Source organism: Vulpes lagopus, chromosome 10 (genome assembly GCF_018345385.1).
Source record: "Vulpes lagopus strain Blue_001 chromosome 10, ASM1834538v1, whole genome shotgun sequence".
NCBI classification, from domain to species: Eukaryota; Metazoa; Chordata; class Mammalia; order Carnivora; family Canidae; genus Vulpes; species Vulpes lagopus.
In genome coordinates, this window is record NC_054833.1 from 76,382,090 (window position 1) to 76,407,884 (window position 25,795).

At 41.1% G+C, this 25,795-nt stretch overlaps 1 protein-coding gene across 1 annotated transcript in view; it reads left to right on the top strand.

Moving 5' to 3' along the window:
- Window positions 1-1,982: 1,982 nt before the first annotated feature.
- LOC121499260 (cytochrome P450 2J2) overlaps window positions 1,983-25,795 on the top strand; it is a 45,656-nt gene continuing 21,843 nt past the window's right edge. The window contains exons 1-2 of the mRNA XM_041769751.1: window positions 1,983-2,334; window positions 16,089-16,251. Of these exons, the coding sequence (XP_041625685.1) occupies window positions 2,125-2,334; window positions 16,089-16,251 (373 nt within the window). The 5' untranslated portion in view covers window positions 1,983-2,124. The remainder of the gene's footprint in view (window positions 2,335-16,088; window positions 16,252-25,795) is intronic.

The following is a 25,795-nucleotide window of genomic DNA, read 5'->3' on the forward strand; positions in this document are numbered from 1 at the left end:
TCTTTTCCCTTCCTTTATATTCCCTTTCACTATTATTTATATTCCCCAAATGAATGAGAACATACACTGTTTGTCCTTCTCCGATTGACTTATTTCACTCAGCATAATACCCTCCAGTTCCATCCACGTTGAAGCAAATGGTGGGTATTTGTCGTTTCTAATTGCTGAGTAATATTCCATTGTATACATAGACCACATCTTCTTTATCCATTTTAAAATATTAGAAACCAAATATCTATACTGATTTCTATTTTGACTTAATGGAACAAGAAGAGAATGATATTCATTAGGGAAGGTTATATTAATAATAATAATACGTTCTTAAAGTTAAAAATGTCTTCCTCTTCCTTTATATTTGCCAAATGCTACACAATGCCCGGAAAGTACTCATAATAGGAAAAAATGTCAATCATAGCATTTAGATTTTACTTTGGAAGGAACTAATGAGAAGGAAAATAGAAGGTGAGACTTAATCTTTGTTTTCAAATAAATGGTCTTCATTTTTCTTCTTATAGGAGTTTAAATCATAGTATTATAAATATAACTAAACCATCAGTTTTTGCGGATTTCAGGTAAAGTCCAACACTTCCTTTATACAGTCTGTGAGAAGACGTCCTGATTTTGGAAACATAGAAAAGCCACTTAAATTCTATTCTGTTCTAATGCATTATTTTATGCAGACTGTGCATCTATATATCTCACAAATGAGGAGACACAGGTAGGCACACACAGAATGACACGGAAGGTTGGAACCTGGGGTCCTACCACTGTCTTGGGGCTTCAGAGGAGGAACCTCGGGTGGCAAACTAAAAAGGAGAAGGACGAAGACATCTTCTTCCTTTCTTTTTTTTTTTTTAAAGACATCTTTCAATGCTGACTAAGCATCTGTTACAGACTAGGCTCAGGGCTAGGGGCTTTGATGCAATGCTCTTATTTTTTAATTAAATAATTAATAAATTAATTATTTTATTTATTTATTTATTTATTTATTTATTTATTTAGAGGCAGGGGGAAGGGCCGTGGGGGGCAGGGAATCCTGTAGAGGAAGAGGTGGGGAGAGAATCCTGCGTGGGCTCCACACTCACTCCTGAGATAAGGGACTCGAGCAGGAATCAATGGTCAAGGTCCATGGTTTAACCAACCCAGCCACCCCGGTCCCTCTTGATGCAATGCTTTTTAATCCTCAAAAAGTTACAAATACAGAATCTTGTTCCGATGTGTGGCAGACTGGTGGATTTATTTATTCACCACCTATTCGCCACTTAACCTCTGGGTCTCAGTTTCCTCAACTGCAAGGTGGAACCCAGAAGAGCATCTTGCCTGATTGTGTCAGAACGACATGATTCATGTACAGAGGCGAGTGTGCCGCCTGGCATTTAGTTAAGAGCCCGAGAAAGGCCAGGTGCTGCTGTTAGCATCGCCGTTCACCTGGCGGGATTCCAACCGTTGGCTGGGAGAGGGAGACTGAACACGGAGCTCAAGGGCTTGGTGCTCTCGGGGAGGCGCTGGCACCACAGCAGCCCGGGGGCTCCGAGACAGGCTTTCTAAACAGAAGAGCCGTGCTCCCAGCCTGGCCTTTTCCAAGAGCGATGCGGCAGGATGTCGGCCCAGGCTTCTGGAGGTCAGCCTGGCTGGCGTGGGGTCTGCGCTGCAGGGAAGGAAGGAGGGGAAACGGAGGCTCACTGGGGGGGCGTCAGGAGGGTGGTGCGAAGAGCTGGGACCAGTTCTCACGCGAGGGCGGTGGGGCGGGGCCATGTGGGCGGGGGCGGGGCTGTGTGGGCGGGCGGGGCGGGGCTAGGGGCGGGGCGGGGCTAGGTGGGCGGGGCGGCAGCGGGAGGGGCGGGGCGAGCGGGCGAGGTGAGCGGTGCGGCAGCGGGATGGGCGGGGCTAGATGGGCGGGCGGCAGCGGGAGGGCGGGGCGAGCGGGGCGAGGTGGGCGGGGCGGCAGCGGCAGGGGCGGGGCGAGCGGGGCGGCTGCACGAGGGGCGGGGCAGGGCGAGATGGGCGAGATGGGCGAGATGATGGGCGGGGCGGGGCGGGCAGGCGGTCCTGCGAGCTCAGCAGCAGGGACAGGCAGGGACGTCTCCGGCTCAGCGCTCAGCAGAGCGAGAGGACCGGAGAGCCATGCTCGCGGCGGTGGGCTCCCTGGCGGCCACCCTCTGGGCAGTGCTTCATCTCCGCACCCTCCTGCTGGGTGCCGTCGCCTTTCTGTTCTTTGCTGATTTCCTCAAAAGACGGCGCCCAAAGAACTACCCGCCGGGCCCCGTACCCCTGCCCTTCGTGGGCAACTTCTTCCATCTGGACTTTGAGCAGTCGCACCTGAAGCTGCAGCGGGTAGGAGCGGGCGAAGGTGCAGGGCCGTGCCCTGAGCCTGACCTGCAGGACAGGGGCCATCCCGGGGATCGTGGGCGGGAGGCTGGGTGGCTGTGCTGCTAATTAGGTACCGCGGTGAACCCTGCTTTGAGCCTCGGTTTCCCCACCGTCGACTGGCATGATTACACTTGCCCCTTCTAGAAGTGAAATAGTATTCACTGTTTACTATTTAAGGGTGCCAGACATATTACATTCTTTAACCCATTTAACTGTGTACCTTGTTAAATGTTAATGGAATATCCTATTTATAATGTGATCACTTTGTCCTCTTTAATATTTTTATCCTTGGAGATTAAAAACAACAACAACGCTGTGCTTACCTTCTCGAAGGCTATATTTCCTGAAGGTAAAATGATAGTAGTACCACAAAAATCCTCACCACTTTTCAGTAGCTGAGCTCCTCCCTTTCAGTCTCCTCGCTGCAATCTGTTCTCATTAAAGTAATTGTTTTAAAATGTCCCTCTGCTTAAATTTTATTAGTGCTTCTCATTGCCTTCCAGAGTTAGGACTTCTTTAGGGAGCCTCTTTCCACCGTTTTAGAATCATATCCCACCAAGGTTTCCTAACTCTGGCCCTTCTGATTTCCTTAAAATTCCCTCCAACATCCAACCCTTTCTCAAAAATCCTCAGCTGGTTTCCTGTCACTCAGCTAGGTACCTCTGCTACCTGTCACTACCCAGCTGAATGACAACTCTGTGATTGGTGGCTATGAAGGTTAAAGAAAATAATCGATGGTCAAACATGACTTTTAGTAGGTGCACAGCAAATATTAGTTCCCCTTTCCCTACGTGTACCTAGAGCACTTTAAACCCATGCATGTGTACTCAAGAGCAGATGGAGAAGGTTTTATCACTTTCTTGGAGAAACACCCAACTGGTAACACTAAATGACAGGATTACTCATGGAATTTTAAAGTTAGGCTCCTAAACCTATATCTTGTTTAAGAAATATGCTGCTTAGGGGATCCCTGGGAGGCTCAGCGGTTTAGCGCCTGCCTTTGGCCCAGGGCGCGATCCTGGAGTCTCGGGATCGAATCCCGCGTCGGGCTCCTGGCATTGAGCCTGCTTCTCCCTCCTGTGTCTCTTCCTCTCTCTGTCTATCATGAATAAATAAATTAAAAAAAAAATTTTTTTTTAAATATGTTGTTTAGGGACACGTGGCTAGCCCAGTCAGTGGAATATGGGACTCGGGGTCTCCGAGTTGTACTTTGAGCCCCCTGTTGGGTGTAGAGATTACTTAAAAATAAAATCTTAAAAAAAAAAGAAATATGTTTAATGTCCAAGTATTTGGAAATTTTCCTGCTTTCTTTCTATTAATGATTTCCAGTTTGATGCCATTATGGTGAAAGGACACATACTTTGTATAATTTCAGGTCTTTTCAGTTTGTTAAGGCTTGTTTTATGACCCAGGATATAGTCCCATGCATGCTTGAAAAAATATATGTATTCTGCCATTGTTGGTCTGAGTGTTCTATATATGCCAATTATATCTCATTGGATGATCTTGTTTAGTTCTCCATACCCTGACCTCGTATCTACTGATTCTATCAATCACTAGGAGAAGCATCCTGAAATCTCCAACTATAATTGCAGGTTTATCTATTTCTCAATCTAGTTCTGGTAGTTTTTCCTTTATGTATTTATCATCTCTGTTATTTGGTACATACACATTAAAATTGTTCTATCATCTTGTTGAATTGATTCTTTTGTTATTATGTAATGTCCCTCATCCCTGGTGATTTTCTTTTTTTTCTTTTTTTTTTTTTTTTCCCTGGTGATTTTCATTGCCTGAACTTTAGCTAATTTGATACAGCCACACCAGCTCTCTTTTGATGATAATTTGCATGGTATATACTTCTTCATTCTTCACTTTTAACCTATTTGTATATTTGAAAAGAGATTCTTGCAGACAGCATGTCAGTGGGTCATTTTTTTTTTCCATTCTGCCAATCTCTGTCTTTTAATTGGTGGATTTAGGTCATTACATTTAATATAATTATTGATAAGTCAATACTTATGTCTGCCATTTTATTATTTATTATCTATTTTTACCTCTGTCTTTAATTCTATTTCTCCTTTTCTGTCTTCCTGTGGGTCACTTGAACTTTTTTTAAGAATCCCATTTTAATTTATTTTTAGTGCTTTTTAGTATACCTCTTTGCATTGTGTTTAATAGCTGTCTAAGGATTTCAATAGGCACATGTAACTTAATGCAGTCTATTAGTATCAACATTTTACCACTTCAAGTATAATAGATACCTTATACCCATTAAGTACTTGTATCTTTCCCACTTTATAATTGTCTTAAATTTATGTCTATATACATTGAGAACCACATCAGACAATATTATAAACTTGCTTTTAACTGTTAAGCATACTTTTTTAATTCAAGAGAATATTCTATTATATTTACCCATTTATCCTTTATGTTGCTCTTCCTTCATTCCCAATGTTCTAAATTTTCCACCAATATCTTTCCTTTCTACCTGAGGAACTTTATTTACCCTTCTTTTACAGCTGGTCTGCTGGCAAAAACTTCTTATAACTTTACCTAAGAATATAACTTTAGTTTGCCTTCATTTTTGAAGTATATTTTCACTTAATAGAGAATTCTAGATTGACAGTGTCTTTCATACAACACTTTTAAATGGGGCAGCCCGGCGGGGGGGGGGGGGGGGGGGGGCTCAGCGGTTTAGCGCCGCCTTCAGCCCAGGCCGTGATCCTGGAGACCTGGGATCGAGTCCCATGTCGGGCTCCCTGCATGGAGCCTGCTCCTCCCTCTGCCTGTGTCTCTGCCTCTCTCTCTCTCTCTCTCTCTCTCTCTCTCTCTGTCTCTTATGAATAAATAAATAAAATTAAAAAAAAAAAAACACTTTAAAATGTTATACCACTTCTTTCTGGCCTCTGTGGTTTCTAATGAGATATTTGCTATGATTTGAATTGTTTGCTCCCCGTAATTAATGAGTTGTTTTTCTTTGCCTGCTGTCAAGAAGTTTTTTTGCTTTTATTTCATTAAAAATATTTTATTTATTTATTTGAGAGATAGAGTAAGAGGGAGAGAGAATCTGAAGCAGATCTGCGCTGAGCATAGAGACCAACACGAACCTCGATCCCATGACTAAGGGATCATGACCTGCCCGGAACCCAAGAGTTGGACACTTAGCTGACTGAGTCACCCAGGCACCCCACTTTTTTTTTTTTTTTTTTGGCTTTTACTTTTCAGAGATTTGATTATGGTATTTCTTGGTGTTGGTTTCTTTGGGCTTATTGGATCTGTAGGTTGATCTCTTATCAAATTTGAGAAGTCTTCAGCCATTATTTCTTCCAATATTTTTTCAATTCCACATTCTTTTTTTCTTCTCTTTCTGAGACTCTTGGGCAGTCATGGTGCAACTGTTAGATCTTTTGTTATTCTAACATAGGTCCCTGAGGCTCAGGTTTGTTCTTGTCAATCTATTTTCTCTGTGTTGTTCAGATTGAATACAGTTTATTGATCTGTCTTCAGTTTTACTGGTTCTTTTATCAGTACCCTTCTGCCATTGAGTTGTTCTATTGAGTTTTTTGTTTGGATTATTATTTTTTTAAAAAAGATTTTATTTATTTATCCATGAGAGACACACAGAGAGGGGCAGAGACACAGGCAGAGGGAGAAGCAGGCTCCATGCAGGGAGCTTGATGTGGGACTCAATTCTGGGACTCCAGGATCATGCCCTGGGCTGAAGGCAGGCTCTAAACCACTGAGCCATCCAGGCTTCCCTGGGTTATCATATTTTCAAATTTTAGTTTTTCCCCTTAGTTCCTATGTATATTGTTTATTTCTTTGGTTAAGATTTTCTATTTTATTTTATTTTATTTTATTTTATTTTATTTTATTTTATTTTTAGGATTTTTAATTTGAGAGAGAGAGAGCAGGGGGAGAGGAGAAAGAATCTGAAGCAGATTCCACAAGGAGCATGGAGCCTGATGCAGGGCTCGATTTCATGACCTTGAGCTCATGACCTGAGCTGAAATCAAGAGTCAGACACTTAACAGGCTGAGCCACTCAGATGCCCCTTAACATTTTTTGAGAGTATTTGTAATTGTTTATTGAAACATATTATAGATGCTTTAAAATTTTTATCCTATAATTCCAACATCTGTGCCATCTCATTATTGGTATTAACACATTCAAATTGAGATTTTCTTGGCTCTTGCTAAGGTAATTCTGGAATATATCCTGGACATTGTGTTTTATATGACCCTGGACATGTAAATTCTTCCATTTTAGCAGAGTGTCAACCTGTTTATGTTCAGAATGCTCACTTTTATGGTTTGTAGTTCAAACACCAGTTTAAGTTATAAAGCCTCTGCAGCACTTCTAGTCTTCCCTGCTTATGTGTTATCTACCTACACAGGACTCCATCCTACATTCTCATCAGTGCAGGCTAGGGAGAATGAAAGTGGGAAAAAAAAGACAGCCCCCTGCTCAACCCTGGGTAGAGTAACCTATGCCTTACTGCAGGGAGGATGGAAGTCAGAGATCTATCCATATCTGCTCTATGGGGAAGGAGCATCTCCTTATTACTGTAGGAGAAAGGTAGAAATTAGAATTCTTCCTCTTGACTCCTCCAGTTCAGGAGTGATAGTTACAATTTAGCTCACAGACTGGGTGGGCAAGGGGCATCATTTGTTGGTAGGGTAAAGACAATTTTCCACCCATGTTTTCCACTGTTGCAGCACCCATCAGGGTTGGGGAGAATAATATCTTTTTTCATGGCCTCCAGAACAGGAAGGTAGAAAGGCTAAAATGTTTCTGTCCTATTGGGTCAGGCTTTTTCTGACACTTTGGCAGAAAAAAATAAAAGCAGGCCTTATTTGGAGTTATTTTTGTCTGTGCCAATTAGGGTCATGATTAACAGGAGTAAAATGGAATGCTTTTACTGAATCTTATCTGGAATCAGAAATTTGATCTGTGCTTTTGTTTTACCACTAATATAGATGTGATTAGAAAGGATAAATGAGGGCAGCCCGGGTGGCTCAGTGGTTTAGCGCCACCTTCAGCCCAAGACCTGATCCTGGAGATCCAGGATCCAGTCCAGTGTCAGGATCCCTGCGTGGAGCCTGCTTCTCCCTCTGCCTGTGTCTCTGCCTCTCTCTCTCTCTCTCTCTGTGTCTCTCATGAATAAATTAAAAATCTTAAAAAAAAAAAAAGAAAGGATAAATGAGGGGCTCCAGGGGGGCTCAGTTGGTTAAGTGTCTGCCTTCAATTTAGTTCATGATCCCAGAGTCCTGGGATTGAGGCCAATGTTGAGCTCCCTGCTCAGCAAGGAGCCTGCATCTCACTCTCCCCACACCCTGCTCATGCTCTCACTATCTCTCTCCCAAATAAATAAATAAAATCTTCAAAAAAAAAATAAAAATAAAGAGGGATCCCTAGGTGGCGCAGCGGTTTGGTGCCTGCCTTTGGCCCAGGGCGCGATCCTGGAGACCCAGGATCGAATCCCACGTTGGGCTCCCGGTGCATGGAGCCTGCTTCTCCCTCTGCCTATGTCTCTGCCTCTCTCTCTCTCTGACTATCATAAATAAATAAAAAATTAAAAAATAAATAAAGAAAGCATAAATGATTTACCTGTCATAAAACTGGCTAATAATGAAACTGATGCTAGGATCTTATGCATGGCCTGATGTTTTCTCATCAGATCAGACTGTTAAATTTTACTGCATACAGATTGGCATTTTTAATATTTTCAATTGTAAAACAAATGGAGTCAAACGGTGCATTTAGTTATAATTAAATTTACATTCTAGCAGCTTGGAAACATTAAGTACCAGCTCTTTGCTAGGTCTTATATCAGGATCTATATGTCCATTTTCATTTAATCTTCACAAAAGACACACAACGTAAGCATTATCTGGTGGTATTTCCATTTTGCCACTGAGGAAACTGGCTGAAAACAATAAAGTCATTTGAGTTACTCAGCATAGATAATGGCAAAACAAGAACTTGAATCCAAGGCTATTTGACTCTTAAATCTATTCTCTACTTATGCCACTTGACTTTTCATGATAGGGGATGATTGATTTATTCATGGATTCATTTTCCTAACACATTTATGAAACGCTTACCATAGGACAGCTACAACGCAAAACAGTGTATGATGAAATGTGTGGTGTAGACTCATGGTAACCAAATGAGGTATCAGGAGATAGGATCACAGAGAATGGAACCCCTAGAGATAACCTCTTGTAGAATCTTGGAATAAACTGGGTTGAGCTTTAAATGAGCTTTAAATGTTAGGCAATTAGGTAAGTGAAATTAAGGGGACAAGAGATTTTAAATGGGAGAAAGTTGCAGGAGCTAAAGCATGGCAACAGCACAGTGGAGAAACCAACTGTTTAAATGGCATTATGGGACATTTTCTTGTGTTTCTGCCTCTACTTTCTAAATTTTCTCTGCCATAGCTGTATGATCTATTAGAGTAACATTTATCTAAATAAGAAAAAACCTTATTAGATCAAAGTGGAAGAATGATAGATAAGGTGGATACATGTATTAGTTAGGATACACATTGAACTGCTTATAACAGAGACCCCAAAATGCAGTAGTGTAAAGAAGATTGAAATTCACCTTTCTCCCACAAATGAGTTCAGATGTAGGCATTCCTCCCTCCAGGAGAGGACAGAGAGATTGCTTTGTACCACAAAGTCATCCAAAAGCTCCAGTTCCTTCTATGTTGTAGCTCTGGTCTTGCAACAGTCTTGTGTGTGAGTTCTAGTCCAAGGAAAAGGGAATAGGGAAGGTGGTGAACAAGCACCTTTCATTTAAGGATGAGACCCAGGGATGCACATATCACTACTTCTCGTGTCCCACTGGCTATACCTGGAGAAGCTGGGGAATACGGGTTTTTTTTTTTTTTTAATTAATTTTTATTGGTGTTCAATTTACCAACATACAGAAAAACACCCAGTGCTCATCCCATTAAGTGTCCACCTCAGTGCCCGTCACCCATTCCCCTCCAACACCCGCCCTCCTCCCCTTCCACCACCCCTAGTTCGTTTCCCCGAGTTAGGAGTCTTTATGTTCTGTCTCCCTTCCTGATATTTCCCAACATTTCTTTTCCCTTCCTTTATATTCCCTTTCACTATTATTCATATTCCCCAAATGAATGAGAACATACACTGTTTGTCCCTCTCCGATTGACTTATTTCACTCAGCATAATACCCTCCAGTTCCATCCACGTTGAAGCAAATGGTGGGTATTTGTCGTTTCTAATTGCTGAGTAATATTCCACTGTATACATAAACCACAGCTTCTTTATCCATTCATCTTTCGATGGACACCGAGGCTCCTTCCACAGTTTGGCTATTGTGGACATTGCTGATAGAAACATTGGGGTGCAGGTGTCCCGACGTTTCACTGCATCTGAATCTTTGGGGTAAATCCCCAACAGTGCAATTGCTGGGTCGTAGGGCAGGTCTATTTTTAACTCTTTGAGGAACCTCCACACAATTTTCCAGAGTGGCTGCACCAGTTCACATTCCCACCAACAGTGTAAGAGGGTTCCCTTTTCTCCGCATCCTCTCCAACATTTGTTGTTTCCTGCCTTGTTAATTTTCCCCATTCTCACTGGTGTGAGGTGGTATCTCATTGTGGTTTTGATTTGTATTTCCCTGATGGCAAGTGATGCAGAGCATTTTCTCATGTGCTTGTTGGCCATGTCCATGTCTTCCTCTGTGAGATTTCTCTTCATGTCTTTTGCCCATTTCATGATTGGATTGTTTGTTTCTTTGGGGTTGAGTTTAATAAGTTCTTTATAGATTTTGGAAACTAGCCCTTTATCTGATATGTCATTTGCAAATATCTTCTCCCATTCTGTAGGTTGTCTTTTAGTTTTGTTGACTGTATCCTTTGCTGTGCAAAAGCTTCTTATCTTGATGAAGTCCCAATAGTTCATTTTTGCTTTTGTTTCTTTTGCCTTTGTGGATGTATCTTGCAAGAAGTTACTGTGGCCGAGTTCAAAAAGGGTGTTGCCTGTGTTCTCCTCTAGGATTTTGATGGAATCTTGTCTCACATTTAGATCTCTCATCCATTTTGAGTTTATCTTTGTGTATGGTGAAAGAGAGTGGCCTAGTTTCATTCTTCTGCATGTGGATGTCCAATTTTCCCAGCACCATTTATTGAAGAGACTGTCTTTCTTCCAATGGATAGTCTTTCCTCCTTTATCGAATATTAGATGACCATACATTTCAGGGTCCACTTCTGGATTCCGGGTTTTTTTTTTTTAATTAATTTTTATTGGTGTTCAATTTACCAACATACAGAAAAACACCCAGTGCTCATCCCGTCAAGTGTCCGCCTCAGTGCCCGTCACCCATTCCCCTCCAACACCCGCCCTCCTCCCCTTCCACCACCCCTAGTTCGTTTCCCAGAGGCAGGAGTCTTTATGTTCTGTCTCCCTTTCTGATATTTCCTACACATTTCTTCTCCCTTCCTTTATATTCCCTTTCACTATTATTTATATTCCCCAAATGAATGAGAACATACACTGTTTGTCCTTCTCTGATTGACTTACTTCACTCAGCATAATACCCTCCAGTTCCATCCACGTTGAAGCAAATGGTGGGTATTTGTCGTTTCTAATTGCTGAGTAATGGGAATACGGTTTTTGATCGGGAACTCATGTGGCTAGTTAATACTTAGAGAGTGCCATCACTCAGAAGAAGAGAGAATATCTTCAACCCTTCATTTAAGGATGAAACCTAAAGAGTGAGTTAGAAAGAGCCCAGACTTTATACCCATAAGCTGTGTGCCAAATCTTCTTCTCTGCAAACTGTAAGTGCTTTCTAGGATTGTTGTAAGAATCAACCTCATGAATATCAGTTTGTTGCCAGGGTACCTAGCATACAGTTGATGCTTATTTCTATATCTATGCTACTCTTAGCCTTTTTTAAAAGTTGAAAGCAAGAAATTCAAGGAAAGTCAGTGTTGTTGCATCCCAACCATCCCGTGTCTGGCCTCCTTGCTGGGTAGGCTCCATTATCCCACTCTGGCTTCTTCCCCTTCATTCCTTTGTCAGTATCTTACCAGAGTCCCTTTGATAAAATATGTTCCTAGATAAATCAATAACAATAAATAATTTTATTATTAATATCAGTATTATGGCTAATTTTGCCTTGGCTCCCATTTTATAGATTTGGAAACTGAAACACAGAGAAGTCAGATAACTTGCCCCCAAATTACACTCTGTGTGATTTCAAATGGATTTGTACAACTTCACAATCCAAGTTCTTCAACACCTGTTTACATCTCCCATTCAAACATCTTCAGACTTCTAATTACAAAGAAAACAAGATTCAAACTATTTTACTTGGCCAGAAGACTCTCCTCAATCTAGCTCAGATTACCTTGCCAGCTTCGTCTCCTATCTCCTTACTCAGATGAGGAGATACTTTTCCCAGGAACCTGTCCTGGCACTTGGCACCTGGTTCCTTTACATGCTTCCTAACTTGGTCCCATCAAATGATTTATTGTACAGAATAGGAAAAATAAAAACTGATTATTTTTCCAGATGCTCCATTAGACTGTGAGCTTCTTTAATGTAAGGACTTGTTGTACCCCCCAGCACCCAGCTTTGACCTACCACATAGTCAGTGCTCCTTAATGAACCCTACACTGCAGTCAAACCACATAACTCATTTGTTGAACACCCACATTTTCCTGACTTCATATTTGCATACACTGTTCCCACAGCCTAAAAGGTCTTGCCTTCACACTGCATGTGCTTTTGCTGGCACCCTGACTTTCGTTTCAGATCTAGTTCAAATACCATCTCCTCTTAGAGGTTTTCTCCTATATCTGGGATAGAGATTCATGTCTTCTTTCAATAGCTTCATATCCTGTTATGCCCAAGATTGCGAATCCGAGAAACCACCAAGGAGCCGACACTGATGCAAGCGCACAAGGGTTTATTTGCAGGCCCCAGCTTGGGTCCAAGTATACCCAACATAGCGGAGCAAGGACTTGGAACCCGAAGTGGGTTACAGCTGGGTTTTTTATGGGCTGGCCTAGGGGATTTCCAGAAGGGGTGGAGGAATTGGAGGAATTTCTCAAGTTCTGTTTACATTCTGACATGGGGCTTTCAAGGGCATTGAGCTCTGTTCTCATTCTAATATGGGACTTTCTGCCACGGGCGTGGGCGTGGGCTCTGTTCTCATTTTTTTTTTTTTTTAAGATTTTATTTATTCATTCATAAGAGGCACAGAGAGAGAGGCAGAGACACAGGCAGAGAGAGAAGCAGGCTCCATGCAGGGAACCGGATGCGGGACTTGATCCCGGGGCTCGAGGATCACACCCCAGGCTGAAGGCAGGCACTAAACCACTGAGCCATCCAGGGATCCTCTCTGTTCTCATTCTATATATGGAACTTTCTACCACGGGTATGGGCTGTTGTCTTTCTGATATGGGATTCCCTGCCGAGGACATTCTGCAGTTTTTCCTATAAAGTTCAGCTCTTATTCCCAGGGGCCTAAGATGGCTGTACTGTGCTAATGCTAAACTTGAGTGGAATGGCCTTAATTTTTCTTGGCCTCCACAATCCCTTTCTACCAGTATATATTTTTTAAAGATCTTATTTATTTATTCATGAGAGACACAGGGAGAGAGAAAGGGGCAGAGACACAGGCAGAGGGAGAAGCAGGCTCCATGCAGGGAGCTTGACTCGGGACTCGATCCCGGGTCTCCAGGATCACGCCCTGGGCTGAAGGCGGCGCTAAACTGCTGAGCCACCCGGGCTGCCCTAAAAAAATTTTCAAATATAATTTAGTGAGTGAGAGGGAGAGAATCTTGCCCTTCCTTGTGCCAACCCAGCCTCATACACATACATAAACACACTGAGCAATTACTCTATAGAATTTGATATATATTTCTCCAGACTCCTGTGTAAAAGTTTTCCTGTTTGTAACTTTTTATTAGAGCTTCTACATATCAGTGAGTACAAAATTGAACTTCCCAATTAAAAAAGGTTAGAAGACATAAGCAGGCCATTTTAAAAATATAATACACATATTGGGGAAAAGGTGTTAAACCTTAGTAACATATAGAAACAGGATGCATTTTTTTTTTTTTTTGGTCTGTTAGAATGATATGTACATGCATGTGTGCATATACACACACACACACACACACACACACACACACACACACACTGCTCAGGGCTGGTCAGAGTTTAGAGAAGCAAACCTTCTCCCCTGCTGCCTGTGAAGTGAGAATCACTCTACTTTTCCCCTTTTCCTTTTCCTCTCTTTGTGTCTTTGTTCTGTGGGTTCTTGAGTTTAAGAACTTAGAAGTGGAATCTCTCCCAATTGTTCGTCAAGATATTGGTAATCATGGTTTAAGCTCTTATGTCATTAACTTCCCCTCCTAATTTTTCTTTATCCTAAACATTTATTTTGCTTTATCTTACTATGTCGGTACTTAATCCCACACTTGCAATTTTGACCATTTGTGTTGAATTTCCTATTACTTTTGTTCACATTTTATCAGTTTATGTGTTAATTCTTTTCTCTTCATTTTTCTATTTGCCTTCCTGAATCATCTTACTTTTTAACCCCTTTTATTCTATTACTTTCTCATTTTTGTAATGACTTGGCTATTGTTGTACATTGGACAGTAGTATACTCTACCTAAAAGAAGTGTTCAGATGCCCGGTGTGTCATCCCGTAAAGTGACAGTATGATGACCAGCACAGTGCATGTGAAAAGTGTTAGACACCACCACAGTCAATACCAGGGCTCCAGGAGGTCACTTGACCTATCCATATTTACACAGTTGAGTATGCCATGAAAGTTTCTGATCCAGTTCTTTTTTGGTTGAGAAATCTACATGGGCAGAAAGCTGAAGGGGCTGAAACTCGGAAGGAGTTCACTCCAGTAAATACTAATGAAATGCTGTACATTTCATTAGTACAAGCTGAGATTCTAAGTTGTAGATGCACATTGTCAGTTAGGAGTCATTTAGTTTAACCTGAGATTTTTAGCCATTCCAAAAACATGTTTTCTGAATATTCTAAATTAGTCAAGAAATCCTTTTTATAAAACCTAAGAAGCTCATCCAGGCAGTCAGCAAGATGAAACAAAAAGAAAACAATTGCTTGATTTTTATGGATCCATTCCTACCATTTTTTAAAAGCAAAGACATGTACTTTAGAGGCAGACGAATCTGAGAGGGAATCTTGGGTCTACCCTTTCCAGCAAGATAGAACATACTGTGCTAGAGATGAACAAAGATTGGTGGAAGACTCTGGGCTGAATGAACAAGGGAAATATTGAGTTCAGGCTTGGTTTTTAATGTGGGAGCAGGGTGGAGAATGAGACTGGTGTAATCCATTGTATTTGCTTTGATAGGGACAGTGGGGTCCAAGGCACTGAGGGTGGCAAGGGGAAGCATAAACAGTGTGGATTAGGAAGGAGAGACCATAGATACACGGAGGAAATGGAGCCCTTCTGTTTGGTACCACTGCCTGAAGCTAGCCACAGCCCAGATGGACAAGAGGCAGGGATAGGGTCTACTCAGAGTCGTCTCTTGAATAAACAAATCAGGAAATACCTTGATTTACTATTCACTTGAATAGTATTACCTTAAATACCATTCATTCTTATTCAACCCACTTGCACATACCTGCACATTTGTGTGTACTCCTGACATACCACACAGTCTTCCATTCTCTCCCTCCCTCTCTTTCTTTCACGTCTTTGTCCACAAACCTTACATAATGCCTGGCAAAGTCCCTTCACCACTCAGTAGCTTTGTGGTCACCTTGGTGACATTGCTTGGGCTTCGACTCATTTTCTTTTTCTGAAAGACCAGGAAAATCATTAATGCCACAGGGTGGTTGTGAGAGTAATTGAGATAAACATGTCACCCGGTGTCCATGTGCCCTCCTCTAGCACATCACCTGTGTGCTCTCATCCTCCCTGCTGCCATGAGTGTGTGTTTCTTCATCCCTTTGCACACACAGAGCCCATTCATTCCTCAGGGGCTCAAGTGGCTATACACCAGGTACCAGAAAACAAATTGCCTTTCACACTGTTGCTCTCATTCTTCCTCACCAAAATCATTGAGGGAGGAATAATTTTTTCCTTTTTGTAGCTGAAGCTCAAAAAAAAAAAAAAAAGTAAAGCAACTTTCAGCTAGTGAACCATAGAGCTGAGGTATCCACATAGCTCCAGAACTAGAGTGGTTTTCTACATAGCAGGCCCCAGCACTATCATGAATTTTCAGTCATCAGCACGTGTTGAGGAAGGGGACATTCTCTTACTACTTCAACAGCTATGATTTACTAGGAATTCCATGCTTGCAACCCCAGACTTACACTAAGTCTCTCAGTCTTCTTTGGCGAGTCAGGTATTCTGAATCCTCTCTCCTCACTAGACTCTAAGATGTTTCAGGGTTAGAGACCTTGTTTTATTATAGTTACATCTTCATGCCTCGTTTTTGAGTTCACTCAATTTGTGTAGGTTGAATATATGAATGAATGTTTACAAGGAACATATAGTGAATTCAATCCAAGTCTAGTTGAGAGGAGGGGAAAAGCAAACAGAAGAGAAAGGTACCCATCATGCCAAGGTACACAGAGACTATCCTTGGTACAAGACCTTCCCCAGCTACACACAACCCTTCTATTCCCGGACATACAGACACGTGCATATTCAATTGTGACTATTTAACTGTTTTTCAGTTTGTAAAGAAATATGGAAACGTTTTTAGTGTGCAGCTCGGTGACATGCCTTTAGTTGTTGTAACTGGATTGCCCTTGATCAAAGAAGTTCTTGTGGACCAGAACCAAATCTTTGTGAACCGCCCTATCACACCTATCCGTGAACGTGTCTTTAAGAACAGTGGTAAGTTTCTTAACCAATGTAAGATGGGTAAGTTTGATATTCTTATAGTCTGTGAAAGGTGCCTCTGTCACTAATTTTCCAGCACTCTCAGGGAGTGGGCGCATTCCGACAATTAAAGAAAGCTGGATGCCCATATTTCCCTATTGAAGGCAACCCCTTAGAGAATTTGGCAGGGTCTTGTCAGGTATCTGGAAGAAGCTGTGTCTCCTGCATGAACTTGCTCTGGGAAGATTGATAAATAAGTAACTGCATTACTCATTGATAGCAGAAGAAGAGGCAATGTATTCTCGCTCTCTTTCTGCTTCCCACTCCAATCTCTTCCACTAGAAAAATGGATTCGATCTGCTTCCTTCTGCTGCTTATATAAGTCCCTCTTCTTGCTTTCTAGTTCCTTATGCTTTCTTGTTAGGGCTGTGCCCACAGAGTATCTCAAGCCTTCCATTCTGTATTAGAAGAGTTTGGCAAGAATGCTTAAAATTATCATTAAATAAACATAAAGACTTAAAAACCTAAATGGATAACTCGAATCTATTACTCTACCAAACACCTTTTTTTTTTTTTCAGGTGCTTCCCAATTCCTTTTTGAAATAGTTTATCTTCCAACTCTACATCCACTCACTCCATTTATTATGTGAAAAGCACAGTGCTAGGCACTAGCTACACAACAGTGAGGGCAGATCAAATCCATGTCCCTAGGTAACTTACATTCTACTCAGAAATATAGTATCAATTAGCTCTAATAACTTAAAGCATTAGGCTTATTAAGATATGTGCAGGATGCATTAATTAGGGATAGCTAATCTAGTCCTGGGATTTAAGGAAAGCTAATATACATAAGTGACAATCAATTTAATAAAGTGAAGAGGCACTAGGAAATCTGAAATAGAATAGGAAAAGTCCCTGAGGGAAGAAGGACAGTGAACTTTAGGAAGTGAAAGGTGGCCAGTGTGTCAAGTACAGGGATTAATTAAACTGGAGGTAACTAAAGGAAGATGAACTGCTGAGCTTGGCCAGAAACTGTTCATGCTAGCTCTTATTAAGGGTGTTGAGTTTTAAGCTAATAACAATAGAAACTCTTTAATTATTATATTTTGTTTTATTTATTTATTTATTTTTAAAGATTTTATTTATTTATTCATAGAGATGCAGAGAGAGGCAGAGACACAGGCAGAGGGAGAAGCAGGCTCCATGCAGGGAGCCTGATGTGGGACTCGATCCTGGGTCTCCAGGATCACGCCCTGGGCTGCAGGCGGCGCTAAACCGCTGCGCCACTGGGGCTGACCTATTTTATTTTATTTTCAAGATTTTATTTATTTGAGAGAAAAAGAAAATGAGCAGTGGGGAGGGGCAAAGGGGAGAGAGAGAGAGAGAGATAAGTACACTCCCACTGAGCAGGAAGCCCGATACAGGGCTCCATCCCAGAACCTGGAGATCATGACCGAACCTGAAGGTAGGCATTCAATTAACTGCCTAAGCCATGCAGGCACCCCACTCTTTTTTTTTTTTTTTTAATGATAGTCACACACACACAGAGAGAGAGAGAGAGAGAGAGAGGCAGAGACACAGGCAGAGGGAGAAGCAGGCTCCATGCACCGGGAGCCCGACGTGGGATTCGATCCCAGGTCCCAGGTCCCCAGGATCGCAGCCCGGGCCAAAGGCAGGAGCCAAACCGCTGCGCCACCCAGGGATCCCAGGCACCCCACTCCTGAATGATTTTAAATAGAGAATGGAATGATCTTATTTCCATTACACATTTTAAAAATTATGTAGGTTGCAATGTAGAAAATGGTATATGGGGAGCAGGAGACTACTGTAGTGTTTTAGGTTAGACAAGCTCATAGTTTAGATTAGGGAGATGGCAAGAAATGATGATAGGGTAGGCTCAACCAGATTAGTGGCAGTGAAGATACATGAACTTAAGGTATCTAGGGGGGTAAATCCAATAAGATATGATGACCTAAATCAAGGAAGATGGGAAGCAGAATGAAGTATTGAGGTAGACACCCAAGTGCATAGATGATGGAAAGGAGGGAACATTTGGAGGACAGATGTTTAGTTTGGCTTGGGTATGGAGTTATATGGACATGATGAATCCAATCATGGATATGGTGAGTTTGAAAGGCTTTAAGTAGGCGAATCAGGCAGACCGTTGTGTATATGTGTCTGGAGCTTGGGGACAGAAATAAATGGTCACTATCAATAGATGTTATTTAAAAGTATAGGAGCTGATGAGATTTCCCAGGAATGGGGTTCCTGGGGAGAAAAGAAGAGGCTGTAGACTTTATCTTGAAGAAGTCCATCATTTCAAGATTTGATAGAAGATGAACCAGCAAAAGATATGGGAAGAAGGAAAATCTAGAGATGTGCTCCTGAGCACCACTGGAAGAGAGGGCTTCAGAAAAGAAGTGCCTTATGCTGCTGAAAGATCAAGGAAGATAAGATTGAAAAGTTTCCCTGGATTTGACAGAGATGGCCATCTCGTGGAGATGGTGGAGGCCAAAGCCAGACACTATAAGGAGTTGGAGAGTACTCTGAAGGTGAAGAAAAAAAACGTAGGATGGCCTTATTGGAGTTGTAAAACAAATGGTGGACTGTTGAACACAGGATGGTTTTTTGTTTGTTTGTTTTTTCCCACTTTGCCTTTCCATGTGCTATTCTTTCTGTATGAAATACTCTTCCTTGCTTTTTTGAGTCATTTCTTTAATGTAATTTTGGAAGGTAGGTGAGGTTGGGTGGGGGGAGATCTGGAGCCCATGGCCAAGAAAGAATTCTTGAGACATCTTTGGTGCAAAACGGTGTTCTTATTAAAGCTGCTGTGCCAAGGTTGTGAGGGGTGACTGATTATACACTTGGGAGTTGAGAGACGTAAGGAAATGGATTAGAGGGTCATTAAAGGTGGTCATTCTATGCTTGGTAAAGCCTCTACATGCATTTTAAATCAATAGAGGTAGTTCCCTAGGACAAATATGACTAAAGAATAAAGTCATCAAGAAGCCCTCTTTGAGGTCTAACCTTGACAATATTCTAATTACAAGGAATCATTGGCTAGTGGGACAAGACTTGTCTCAAGAGATAAGGGCATCCTCAAATGCATCATCTAATCCATTTTTAAAAAAGTGTGGTCATCCAATATCTCCACAAGTCCATAGTTAACCCCATAGAGAGGGTACACTCTGGCTTTTACGGAGTGATTTTGTCATCCCAGCCATAGAGAATTGGTCAAAGTGCTAGCTGGGTTATGTAATTGTTGGGGAACCAATGCCATTTTTTCCCCAGCTGTTCAAATAATCATATGCCCATGGGGTCCTGTTATTATCCAGAATAACAAGCAAGAAGATGGTCTATAAACTATTGTAGCAGTTTCTCTGAAGTTTACCTCAAGTTGTCTAGCATCAGTTTTTAGGGCTTTAGGAAAAAAGGCAGTTTTAGTTTTTAATGACTAAGTCAAGAGAATGGAAGAAGATTGGAAACCTTATTTGGAGAGCCATAGCCCAAGATTTGAGGAAACCAGAATTCTTGAATTCTAGCCTAGTTTATAATAAATAGTGTTAAAATTTAGTATCTACAAAGATGTGTTATTGAAACATGTTCTCTCTGTAACAACCCTTATTTTTAATCAGAGATAGCCAGATCAGGATTAATTTATTTGAAAAACAGGTCTGGTTTTAACAAACGTGGCCTAATTATTTAAATAAACTCAGCAAGAAAAATGATTATCACATAGATCTTTTAGAATCTGCTTTGCTGGAACTTTCATAAGGAATCTCTAGGTTGAACTCTTAGTAGCCTCTGCAGGCCAGAAGCTAAGCCAGGTACTTGCCATCAGACGTGCCTACAATACCTGTAGACATAGGTGGCTTCCTCTTCATGAGGTCCCAAATATATCTTAAGGTTCCTACACCTGCCAGAAAGTGACATTCTTCACTCACCTCATGAGGCTGCTGGGAACTCTGTAAGCAAGGTATCAGGCCAACAGTTCCAAGGGGCTTTATATAAGGCTCCTTGTTTCATAAAGTCGATCTTAGTTCCTTAAAGCTGTTTGGTTATATTAGAGTCTATGCATGTCTCTCAAATATGACATTCCAGTCAAAGCCTTGGTAAAATGACCAATGTTTCCAATGGTGTCCTGTTACAAAGAGAACAGATTCTTATTGAATTTATGCAAATGACTAGGATTGCCATGGAAGAAAGAATATTTACTGAGAGACCTTTTGAATTTCTGAGGGTTCAGATAGAAAAGTTAAATGCTTTAATTTGTTTTATTATTATCATTTCTGTATATAATTGATGTCTTAAAAGAAAGTTTCCTTAGTCTGGAAGACCAAATACTAGAGAACCAGCAATGTTTCAACCAAGAGTTACAAAAAAACTATAATCATTTTTCCCAATCACTTAGTCCTTGATACTATTCTTATTTAGTTTGAATGCAGCTTTAATTAGCTCTGGAAATTCTTATCCATTTCCATTTTATGATCTTAAAGATATTGAATACCTGTATTTGTCCTAAAAGTCCTTTACATGAATCTCCTTAAAGATGAACCATTTTATAGAATAAGGCCTATAACTATAAATGACAAAAGACTCAAAAACGGACATGGTTAAAGATCTGATGAGAGTTTACAATATAGCTGGTAAGGAAATCTGGTTATTTCTGTGACACATAACACTTCATTAACCAAAATATTAAGTAATGGCCTTATACTGGAACATATTAAAACTTTAGGAATTAGGTATCATCTTTAGAATAGTTACAGCATTTACCCAAATTTAACCTAATGCTTATCATTTGCTTAGCAGTGCTTCCAGAGTAATTTAACATACCAAATAAAAATAATATGTCAAAGAGACTTCATTTACAATTTAAATCTTGGGAAGTTTGTTAAAACCTTAGAACGTAATAGCACATGCCCAAATAGGATTACAGATCATTACAAAATTCAATTTTTAAAATTTAATCATGGTGACAATAAGAGATTTCAAAGGTAAATATGTAGGGTTATAGAGTTGTTAGCAAAATTTAGCTCTTTTAATATTGAGACATTTTAACCAAGTAATCAAAGACCTGATAAGGACGAAACATAGAAACTGGCTTTCTAAATAGACAAAAGAAAAAACTTTATTTACATTTTCTTATCAAGAGCAGATCAACAATTCAAGAAAACTTTGTCTTTTTAATCAGAAAGCACTTTTAATCGTATACCACCAATACACTTTAAAATCCATTCATTTCTTTTTTTTTTTCTTTAAGATTTTATTTATTTATTCATGAGATACACGGGACGGGGGTGGGGGTGGGGGTGGGGTGGGGGGTGGGCAGGAGACACAGGCAGGCAGAGGGAGAAGCAGGCTCCATGCAGGGAGCCTGATGTGGGACTCTATCCTGGGTCTCCAGGAACAGCTCCTGGGCTGAAGGCAGTGCTAAACCGCTGAGCCACCCAGGCTGCCCTAAAAATCCATTCTTTTCAATTTTAGTCTGTCCTCATCACACTAAAATTCCTTTCCAAAGATTTCCCTTCACAAACCTTCTACAACTTTGTTTTGCATTCAGATTTTGTCCCAAGCCTTTTCTTTCCAGTCTTATTTAGGCAAAATCACCTTCTTTTACCTTCAACAAAAATATATTCCCATACCTTAGATCGTTCCTACATATAGCATTACTTCCCTTATTTCCACCAGTCTTAATTACATTTAGCAGAACTTGGCAATCCTAGCCTTAGTCTCCAGTGAAAACTGAATAGTAACCAAATATGAACTGTTATACCAAAACTCTTTAGAAGCAAATTTGTTAATCAGTTAAGCACAAAGTATGTTTACCAACAGACTCAAGATCCTTGGTTTTTTTTGCAATAAGAAGTCAAAAGCATAAACCTATGTCCAGTAATTGGTGCTTTAGCACTTCATCCTTATTTGGAAAAGACTCAAATGTTCAATGAATTCAATTCCATTTATCATCCAAGCAAAACTTTAGTTTCAGGTTAACAAAGACTTTGAAAACTATCTTAACAATTACCCATGAAAACACCATCATTTTAAGTCATCTTTTTGCTAACAAATTGCAACAGAGGTAACACGAACTTACTTGATGTTGAGCAAACTTTGGTAGAATAAAAGTTTCATATTTAATGCTGATAATGTTAAAGACAGATCTATCCTAATTAAACCAACAAATGTAACTTAAATACTGAATTATGTTCCCCCTGGGCCCACCTAAAAGTCAACCAATTTGTTCCCCCTTGTCAATTTTTCACCTGAGACACTGGTGGGGAAATCTGGAGTAGGTGGTGTTAGGTCTCCAAGGGGCTGCTCTTCTTTGCTCCTTGATAAAGAGGGGGAGAAGAAGCCATGGTGCCAGAGGTGCCAAGAATGGCACAGGAACCATCTCTACAGGCCTCATGCACCCAGGGTGGTGCCCAAACAAAAAGTGAGGGATGAGAAAACAGAAGAGGTAAAGTGCTGCCAGAAGGCAGAGAAAGGGTTCCCAGTTCTAGAACTTGTCAGGTCCAACAGACGAACCGACGACATGTTTTCCCCCCATAAAGGGGAATAGGCAGTGCATGTCTGGCCCTGAAACAAAGGGAGTTTCAGAAGCTGCTTGGGAATATTCCTTAAAATCCCCTGTTCGTTCCAATTATAGCCGTTAACCCAGGAAATGAGGGAGAAGCCCCCACATCTATTAGGGGGAGAAGGAATACTGAAAGAATGAGAGTCAGAGTCCCCTTCAGCTGGGATGCCCTGCTTCCTCCAGCAACCGGGGTCTATGCAGAGGAGGCCTATTTAGATAATTATCATTCAGTATCAGGAGGGGGTTTACTGGTCTAATTATGATCAAACATGCTCTGCAAGAGGTCCTTAAGTTGGGGTCCTGGAGTAGAGCATGAAGGCCTAGGTGATGTAGGAAAGATGTTAGGGGGACGCCTGGGTAGCTCAGTGGTTGAGTATCTGCCTTTGGCTCAGGGTGTGATCCAGGAGTCCCAGGATCAAGTCCTATATCCAGCTCCCTGCATGGACCCTGCTTCTCCTTTTGCCTATGTCTCTGCCTCTGTGTGTGTGTGTATCTCTCATGAATAAATAAAATCTTAAAAAAAAAAAAAGGAAAGGAAAAATGTTAGGGTTTGAAGCCAACAGCCAAGAAAGAATTCTTGAGACATTTTGGTACAAAAAGGTCATTTTATCAAAGCATAGGTGAAGATGATTTTCCAACAATTGTATAACTCAACTAGCATCTTTACCAATTCTGTGTGGTGGAAGTGAGAGAATTGCTCCTTAAAAGCCAGCGTATACTCCATTCTATGGTGTTAACTAGGGACTTGTGGAGATAATGGATGATCCCACTTTCTTTATGATTGGATTGGATGATGCACTTGAGGATGCCCTTATCTCTTGAGACAAGTCTTCTCCAACTTGCCAGTGATTCCTTGTAATTAGGATACCATTAAAACTGGGCCTCAAAGAGGGCTTCTTGATGGTATCATCCCTCAGTCATATTTATCCTAGAAGCCACCTCTATTAATGTACAATTACAAACAAAGGCTTTAGCCAAGCATACAACAGTCCTCTTGGTAGGAGCCTCAAAGCTTACTATGGGACAGTCCCTGACTGTAATGACTTCACATCAGGTCCAGAATGTCTAGAGACCAAGGGAGGCCAATTTATTAAATACAAAGCTACGCTCATAGAGATGCCTGAAATATAATTAAAACCTGTCAGACTTTAAACCCAGCTACCTGACCATATTACTCTATAAAGCATACCCGTTCAGAGGTTACTGATCTTGTTTATTCTAGTCAACGAGATTTAAGAGTCGCCTATCAAAAATACAGATAACAGTTGGTGTACTGATGACAATAGTATCATAGAAAAGGGAATAAGAAAAGCTGGGGTGTGCTATAGCGTTCACTCATGCATTGAACTTACCAAAGCCTTAAAAATTATTTGTACTGACTCCAAATATGGTTTCCTAGTCCTACATGCCCATGGACCAATTTGGAAGAAAAGGGATTATTATAAAACTATAATTCCCCAATCAAATATAGGCCTGAAATCATTACTCTTCTTGAGGGTGTACATCTGCCTGAGGAGGTGGCTGTAACTTACCTCAAAGGACATCAAAGGATGTGACCTTAGAATCTAAAGGAAACAATTTGGCAGATTGTGCAGCCAAGCAGGCAGCACAAAATAAGCAAATATTAAGTCTTTTACCAGTCTTAACAATAAAGTCCATAAGACCAGTCTATTCAGACCAAGAAAGGCACAAGACTGGCTTGTTACTAATGAGGAAAAATCTTTATACCCAAAAATAACCAATGGAAGGTAATACAGGGTTTACAACAGGGGCTACTCATTTGGGTAAAAAGACCACAGAGGTTACAGAAAACTTTGCTTAGAGAAATTGTCCCTAGATTTGGACTCCCTTGGTTCCTGCAAAGTGACAGCAGACTTTTATTACACAAATTTAAAAGATGGTCCTCTAAAACTGAATAGCCCTTGATATCTTAACTGCAGTTAAAGGAGACCCAGAACTAGATGACTGTCTCCTAACAGGACCCAGTGGCTACGTGGCTCCAACTTGAATCCATGGCTTCCCCAAGGCTGGATAGGCCACTGTACTCTGGGTTTTGCCTGGATGCACAGATGCGTTATTAAAACCATTAACGACCCAGGCAACCTTCCAAATTCAACAATGGTGGACACGTTCTGTGTCTCGTTGGTATGGCCACTTAGCATCCACCTTTGTTCCCTCTTTGGGACTGGACAATGTTGTTTGGCACATGGAAGCTCTTAATAAGGACATGGTCAAAGCCCTACGTGAGTCTCTACAAAACAGAATGGCATTAGATGTTTTAACTGTTACACAAGGTAGAACTTGCGCTTACATAAAAACAGAATGCTGTATGTATGTTCCAGATAATCACAAAATATTTCTGGGTTTCTGTCATGAATACTTGAATTGGCGCTTTAAACGATCTTTCTCTTTCCTTTAATGATTGGTTAAACTCCTAGACTGGAAGAGGATTTTTGTCAACTATCAAAGGACTCTTATTTGGTCTTCTTTTTCTTTTTGTTAGACTAATCATGTTTTGCTGTTTTCTCTCACGTGTTTTCACTTGGTGCTGAGACTCCTTCACTGCCCGAACTACTTCAAGCTGGCAGGCAATCCTTTCCACTCAGGAAGATCCACACATGCAGTCTCCCTTAGATTCAGCTTCCTCTGCTTTCATAACTCCTATATGTATATAAGCCCCAGCTGACCAGTGTTGACCCATAGGTAGGGACATCTCTATAGCCCCATTCAGCAGGAAGAAGTTACAGAATATGAGACCTTCCACCCTCAGCAGCCTTAAAGACTTAGGGTCAAAACTGTTCAGGGGAGAATGATGTGGGAAACAAAGGCAGAATAAAAATCATTACATTTCCTTACTATCTGCAGCCCATTGATAAGTCCTTGAAACAGGCAGAGTAGCCTTCCTCTAGGGACTCAGCTGCTTCAGTGTAATACTTTGCTAGGGGTAGCAGGTAATCTTAGCTTAACTCCCCAGATCCTGTA